This window comes from Phalangium opilio, unplaced genomic scaffold (assembly GCF_054372755.1).
Source record: "Phalangium opilio isolate 3A_F unplaced genomic scaffold, DU_Popi_V2 ptg000038l_1, whole genome shotgun sequence".
Classification (NCBI taxonomy): Eukaryota; Metazoa; Arthropoda; class Arachnida; order Opiliones; family Phalangiidae; genus Phalangium; species Phalangium opilio.
Window position 1 is genome coordinate 505,166 of NW_028324161.1, and position 7,785 is coordinate 512,950.

A 7,785-nucleotide genomic window follows, 5' to 3' on the forward strand; every position below is an offset into this window, starting at 1 on the left:
TTTATGTACTATTCTTTTTGGTATTAAATTCTAAAATTAAAAAATGGAATACGAAATTTAACTTTGGTCTTTAATTGGTACTATCTTTTTTTATTATATACAATGCTTTATTTTTATTATAATATGGGCTTTAAATATTTCAATACAAAATTTAATGATTTTTTAATAACGCTATACTATCTTTTTAAATTAACCTTGTTAACTAATGATACAATCACAAATATAAATTAATTTCTTGATGTTAATTTTATTATATAAAAAATAATTAATCTTAATATAGCCGAGCTTAATTGAAATTAAATTCTACTTTGATAATTAAATTCTTGCTTTCAAATATGGTTTACGTGAAACAGTTGAGTGAAAATTTTCTTTTAGGGTTTTCTTTAAACAATTAATACGCAATCGAAACTGTACGCGTCGATATCTAGTTCATATTTACTCTTGTACTATTTTTTTGCTTATCTTGAAATCAATATTAACAAACGAAAATTAATTACGCAAAATGTTTCATTAATAAATTTGTATCAATTTGAATCGTTTCTGACATTTATTTTCACGCTTTTTCTTGCATCACGTGACACGTTGCACTCTTTACGGGATTTTTCCCTGACCTTTGGTAACCTTGAACAACAAAAAAACCAATATTTGGCATTGTTATTCTTTTACCTAATTCCTCCCCCTATTCCAAATAACAACGGGGGATTTCCAAAGACTGATTTTAATCCCACCCAATTATTTTTTAACCATTCTAAAAAATCAGGGCGCTATCTCTCTGTAGTGAACTTTAACCCCGGGCGCCACAAAGCCACGTGTACTTAATTATCTCGAATTTGTCGGGAGTGTTACGCGCTCCTGTAAGCCAACCTTCTGAGCGACAAAGTTTGGAGGGAATACGACACATGGTGGCAGTGTCTGTCCCCAGAGTGAAAATAGGGTGTTGTAAAATTGAAACGCAAAGATAATTAAGAATAATGTTTCTGGGACGTAATGTTACAAGAGATGTTTATAAAAAAGACGTCGCCAACTTTCGTTGTATAAATTCAACGAAAAATAGAAAATGTAGACAATATAATAATTTCATGGTCAGGAAAAAAATTCAAGACACACATATACTGTAATTATTAATCCAAGAGTCAGTACCTTCCTAAAAATAGTTTAAAAACGATGATTGAAAATTAAACAGTTATCGCACTCTCGCTAATCAAAATTTGTGCTTTATAAATATATTCCCTTATTTTAGAGATTCCGGTTCCATCTAGCGTTATCTCTCAACGTTTAAAATTTTATCCTCGCGCCTCTACCCCCACATTTCTCTATGAACGTTTGATTTCGGCTGCGATCTATAGGCCTACCTGTTAAAGTTAGAAACTCGAGATTGCTTTTCGTGGTTTTACATCAGAGAGTGCAGCCACCTGTCGGTGGAAATATTTAATTTTTTCTTTTTTCATTGCGAAGTCAGTTGTAAATAAAAGTTCTTATCGCTATAACCAGGAGGCTCCTAACCTAATGCTTATGCCCAAGTAAAAACTAGGGTACTGCCACGAGTCAAATTAAAATTAAAGCATACCGAGCCGGAAAACCGTGAATCCTTTCATTAAACAAGTTGGAAAAACCAAAATATTACCTTTCCGAGTCAAGTTATTTACCGAGACATAGAATTATTTCTCTTTTTTGAAGTTAAAATTTACGAATTATTGAAGCTGTATTCCAAGCATTGCGAATATACAGTAAAGCAGACGACATTTTACATCCAATAAGGATAAATCTTGGACACACGGAAATCAGTCAATGGGGAAAAGAACAGGAAATGAAGTATATAATTTTGGGAGAGATATAACCTTTATGTGTTTGTAAAGGCGGAATTGTCTACGCTTTAGCAGTTTACCCTATATTCTCATAGCTACATTCACAACTGCATGGTTTGCAGTATAAACACTACTGTCTCGTTTCACCTCGACGATATTCTTAGTTTGCCAACATGAGTGTTAACGTTAAAAATCACCAATACTTACTTGTGGTAAGACGCATTGAAAGTCAATGCTCACCATCACAACAATGAAAACTTCGAAGCTATAACCCGATAACGATTAGACTTTGCACTGACCTAATTGCAACCATGATGCTTTCTTCCATTAATTATAAAATCTAACCCTGATATTTAAACGTGTATTTAACTTTCGACTCACTCTGAACCGTTAATGTCCCTTCATTACAGACACGAAAATCAAAACCCAAAGTTTACATCACCTCTGGTCTCAATTACTTACTCTTTGGATCACTAAGCCTATTGCGGATACTACTTGATTTACCCGATAGAGTGCAGGCCTTAGTTTTCTTTGTGACATCACTAAACCAAGGATTATTCTATATACAGATATAGTATAGCTTAAGGGATAGAATCGATGTTTTGGCTACTAATGAAAAGATTTCATATTTTAAAATCAGATAGAACCTAAAATTACGTTTTCAAAAATATATATATATTGATACTTTTAATAACTTAACTATTTTTAATTAATTTTTAAAAGTATTGTTTTTTGGGACTGCTCCGATCACTACCCCCTCCTGCGTCGTTTGGCAAAAACACGGTTGAAACATCTACCCACCCCTCCATACGCTCCTCTTATATGAAGATATGGTAGCTTTACGACTAACAGTAGTTTTCATACTATTTCACTTGTGGATCACAAATAAACTTGGCCTTAACTTTTATTTCGATTTACGTGTTTTGAGAGGCGTGAAAGAAGCTAAATAGTTTCATAGCAATTAAATCGTTTAAGTAAGAGGTTTAGGACATTTAATTTGAAAAATAAATCTTAAAAGCTTGAATTTAGGGCCACTTAGAATAAAAAAATCGATCATGGAAACCAGTGTGGGAAATAAGGCACAATCACAGGCCAATAGCCAGTTTAAAAATTACCTGGGCCAGTTTAAAAATTAAACGCTTTGGGGTCTACTGGCCCTGGTGGCCACTTAATTAATTCAAAGTTTTTCCCCCTCAAGATTTTGGTTCATTAAATAAATACTATGGGATTAATCCCTAAAATTGTCTCGTCTTTGCTTCTATGCTGTTTGCTGGTTTGCCCTGAATTGTGTATTTGGGAGTGGGATTATGGGTGGGTTTCGTCTACGCTCTACACACAGTGTAGAATCTGTAGATGAAGTGATTTTTGCAGTTACCTAAAGGGAAGATAATCTCTCGGTAGTCTTGTTTGGGTCTGGTCTATAGGGAAAGGCAGCCTGCTGATTTTGACTGTATTAGCGTCTATGGGAAGATAACAATGGAGTGCCAACTCCCTCCCTACGAGTCGAATTTTTTAATTTAGCATTACTCAATAAAGACTAATAGTTCTTAATTTAGGACTCCAATATTTTGAAATACCCATACCTCTAAAAACTAACCTACTAAGCCTATGCCATAGCACAAATCATCAAGAATAGATAATTTGGCCATAAATTACGAAAGCCTGATTTTTGAGGCTAAAAATGGTAGGTGGCACTGTGGCCAGTTTTGTAATTAAAATACCTAGGCTCTACCCAAGGGGGTCTCGATCGCTACTCGGTTTGAAAGAAATTTTGCGAGTCGATGAAGCGTCGTCTGCTTAAGCACGTGTGACGTCACCCAGATGAGATTTGAACAAGGCGGATTATTGTTTACCCCATTCCGCTCGTATATTAGGAGCTTAATTATAATAAATTTAAGTTTAAAGGCAACAATAATTATTCACAATGTGATTGGGAATAAAATATTTATTGTTAAATAAAAGTTTAGCAAATAATTGAACTAAAATTTAGGAACAAAGTGAGTTAATGTCAGAGTTGTCTGTCGCTGCCTAGGTAGCAAAATAGTTTTAATAATTATTTATTTTCGTTCATAACATTTTTATGATAATAAAATATCACATTTAAGTACAGAACTTCCTCGTTTTTTTGGCATTTCGCTTAATTGCATCAGCTTCTATGGTAGACTGGTTTAGGAACTTTATTCTTAAGAGGGTTCGCATTTTAACAAACCCGCTAATTACATTTCTCGGATAGGTTAGGTATACAGATGCTATTTTTTCTGTAACTTTTTTAACTATACCCTTCTCATTTGATATGGAAGGTTTTTCTTCGCCGACCCTTGACACTCAATAAATATACTTTCAAAATATTTAACATCATCAAGAAATTTTTTGGATGGTACAACATATCCGCCGTATGATAACTGACTGGCCCACGATGGTAATGTATACGAATGATCAAATTTAGATTCCTTAACGGCTTTTAAATTTAAATTTGGATATTTATCACAATATTTTTTGGCTAACCACCCAGCTAAGACTTCCATACCCCCTTCTTCGTGTACGCTAAAATCGTATAGTTCTGTTTCTAGAAGAATTTCATTTACATTTTCTTTAACATAGCAAGGGATTTTCTTTGGTGACGGGGTATTCATATTATTAGAAATATAACAAGGCGAGAGCTTCGAAAATTTAAAAGATACATTTTTGGCATTAGACTGACTAGTTTTCAGTGGACTTCTTAATGGTGGATTGCTTAAATCTAATTGTTCATTGTCTTCGTCATTTAAAAAAAACACGTCTTCTTTGCAGGAGTCAAACTCGATTTCATCAAAAGTAATTTCCATTTGTTTGAAAACATTACTTACGAAATACTCATCAGCACTTTGAGATTCAGTGTTAACATTTTTTTGGATTATTCCTGGATTTCTTCCAAGAATGATCATTTTAATACGAGCTAAAGCGCTAAGGGGGGTTGGTTGATCATCCAAACCACCCCTAGTTCGAAGCTGGGAAAAAAAATTCTCCAGGCAGTCCTGATTTAGACGATGTGTTAAAATGTATGTGATGCCATATTTATGGTGAAGGTCGTAATATAAGCTTTGGAGAGATTTATTCGAGATTATAATTCCTTTTTGGAAAAGCTGTAGGCTTTGAAGAGGATTGCCTTTCTTGCCATAACATCTTAGCGACTGTACCATACTGGTCATGTTATCTAGTTTTTTCGACTGTTCGCTATGATTGATTCCGTAGCCACTTTTCCTTCCATCGCTCTTGGTGTAACTATTCATGGTATCAAACCATTCGTCAACTGTATGAATAAATTCGGACGTGGCGAGATATGATTCCTCATTGTCAGACATGGGTGAAATTCGTTTTATTGCTGTAGCTACAGTGTTTGACAGCAACTCTGCTGCCATGCGTACATTCTGGCGCTGCGTTTTCACGCATTCCAAATGAAGTCTCGTAATTTTATGACACGATTTTAGCTCTCCTTGATCTTGATTAAAAAGTGATATCACCGGGTCTTTAGTAATTTTGATGTTGTTTAAAAGAAAGCCTGTGTCCAAGAACCAGTTTCTAATAAGTTTTAACGCGTGTGGGACATCAGCAAAACAGTATACTTTTTCTTCACTTTGAATTTCAATCATGGACGGACTAGGAACTTTTAAATCGTCTTGACTAGCAGTCTTGTGACTAGTATCGTTTACATTTTCTACGCTTAATGCCGAAATATCAAGACCAGAATCATCTTCTCTTGAAGTACTTGATTCAATTAATTCATTAACAAGCTTTTTGCGGTCTCTTATTCTAGAACGAGAAAGTCTTCCTTCTGATATTTGTGAGCAGTTAGATGCCGGTGAAAGGAGATTCAATGATGGGATTGCATTTTCATTCAAACGTTTCTTTGAAGGTATATTTAATAGTTCCGCTTTGAGATCTCTCAAGTAGTCTTCTTTTGTAAAATGGTCAGAACATACTCTTGCATAATTCGGGTTGACTGTATCTTTGCCACATTTTTTAGCCCATATTCTTCTTAGTTTCTTATCTTTTGGAAATGTAAAGTATGCTACGGGGCTATCTTTATTTTTGCACGTTACTCGGTACCGATTTTCACAGCCTAAAATAGCGCATCTCATTCCTCCAACTGGCATCTTTAATGTAGACGATTAACCTACCAAACCATAATTAAAATGAAAATTGGAACCTTGGCTTAAAATCAAACTCAGAAAGGCCTCATGCCTTTTCATTTTTTCAATCAAAATAGTAGTAAGCCTTGCCAAGTGTTTAATAATAACATGCAATAGTTTCCTTAAATAATTATTATTTAGTGAAAATAGGTTAATAAGTTAAATGGCTTTCTAACCTGAGTGTAAAGGAGTTATTTTTATAGATGAAACCACCGAAATTAGAGTAATTTGCCCCATTTCGCTTCTAAGTTGCAACTTTAGCTCTCCTTGCAAGATGACAGTTTCAATCTCTCGTCCATATATGTTGTTTACGTTTGACTGGAGCCCGCAACGCCGACTAGTATTATTTTATAATAACGCGGTAAATTTAAAATTTGAAAATTCTGTTTCTTATTTGTTGTTTTGGTTTAAAACGCAGCATAAAAAGCCTTTCCTATGGCTTTCGCCATACTATTTTATTATATAAAAACGTCTTGGTTTGGACCGAGGCCGAAAAAACAAACGATATGTGTGAGGTTTATCAATTGACTGAAGTTTCAGATATTGAAATTTTTTTTCTAGTTATTTTTATCCACTCAATCCTTAATCAATATTTAATTCAATCAACTGATTTTATTGTTAATCGATCTAGTCCCTCTAAATTAATTGAAAAAATTACATATCTACGCTTTTTCAAGAACAATTAATTTCATGATAAAATGTTTTCGGTAAATATAATTGTTCTTGAAAAAGCGTAGATATGTAATTTTTTCACTTAATTTAGAGGGACTAGATCGATTAACAATAAAATCAGTTGATTGAATTAAATATTGATTAAGGATTGAGTGGATAAAAATAACTAGAAAAAAAATTTCAATATCTGAAACTTCAGTCAATTGATAAACCTCACACATATCGTTTGTTTTTTCGGCCTCGGTCCAAACCAAGACGTTTTTATATAATATCTGTAACTTCAGTCTTAATGTAATTAAGTTTTGAATAATTATGTTTCCTTTACCGTCATACATTTGCACTCTAAAATATAACGGTGCATTCAAACACCATACATGCTGTTTTTCCAGGCTTGAACCTGGGACCTTCCGCGTGTGTAGCGGACGTGATAACCACTGCACCATAGATACGTGGTAGCACTGAGTTTTCCAAGAGATCTAGCTAGTTCTTATGTCCAATCACGATAGTCAATACATGTATCTACCAGGGCTCGAACCTGGGACTTTCCGCGTGTGAAGCGGACGTGATAACCACCACACTACAGATACGTAATAACAATGAGTTTTCCAAGAGATCTAGCTAATTATTATGTCCAATCACGATGGTCAAAGCCGTACTTCTGTAATTAACTAAAATTAACATACTTAGACTTAATTGTTTTGATCAAACTGGCTGATAGCACACCCTGAATACTTAATTGTTAATTTAAGATAATTCCGAAAAGTATCTTCGCTGTAGTTTTTAAGTTATCGGTGGGGAAAAATCACGAAAAACCCATGTTAATCTCCATAGCAAATTAGCAAAAGCGGGTGAATATTACTTTAACGTTACAAAACGGTATCAAGTCATATCTACAAGGGCCTACCCTGTAGAATTAGAAATCTCATCTGGGTGACGTCACGGAGACCTCCTCGAGACCAGCCAATAGACGAGTTGTATTTTCGAAGGAAAAATTGCTTGATCGAGGCAACCTATACTGCTATTTTATTCTTTAGGAACCTTGGGCTCTACCGGCCACAGGTCCAGTTTTAAAAAAATCCTTATTTCCCACACTGATGGAAACTAATAGCGTTTTCCTTTGGGTCCTCGCGGAGCGCTCC

At 34.5% G+C, this 7,785-nt stretch overlaps 1 protein-coding gene and 1 non-coding gene across 2 annotated transcripts; both read right to left on the reverse strand.

Annotated features, from left to right (window-relative positions):
* Nucleotides 1–3,823: 3,823 nt before the first annotated feature.
* On the reverse strand, nt 3,824–6,449 carry LOC149681541 (uncharacterized). Its single transcript, XM_089834235.1, has 2 exons — nt 6,151–6,449; nt 3,824–5,958 (listed from the first exon to the last, which is right to left on the reverse strand). Exon 2 carries the CDS (start codon nt 5,936–5,938, stop codon nt 4,079–4,081), a length of 1,860 nt encoding a protein of 619 aa, XP_089690361.1. The 5' UTR covers nt 5,939–5,958; nt 6,151–6,449; the 3' UTR covers nt 3,824–4,078.
* A 711-nt stretch (nt 6,450–7,160) lies between these two features.
* Nucleotides 7,161–7,233, reverse strand: TRNAV-CAC (transfer RNA valine (anticodon CAC)). The gene has a single exon. It is a non-coding gene; the product is annotated as a tRNA-Val (tRNA).
* Between the last annotated feature and the right edge of the window lie 552 nt (nt 7,234–7,785).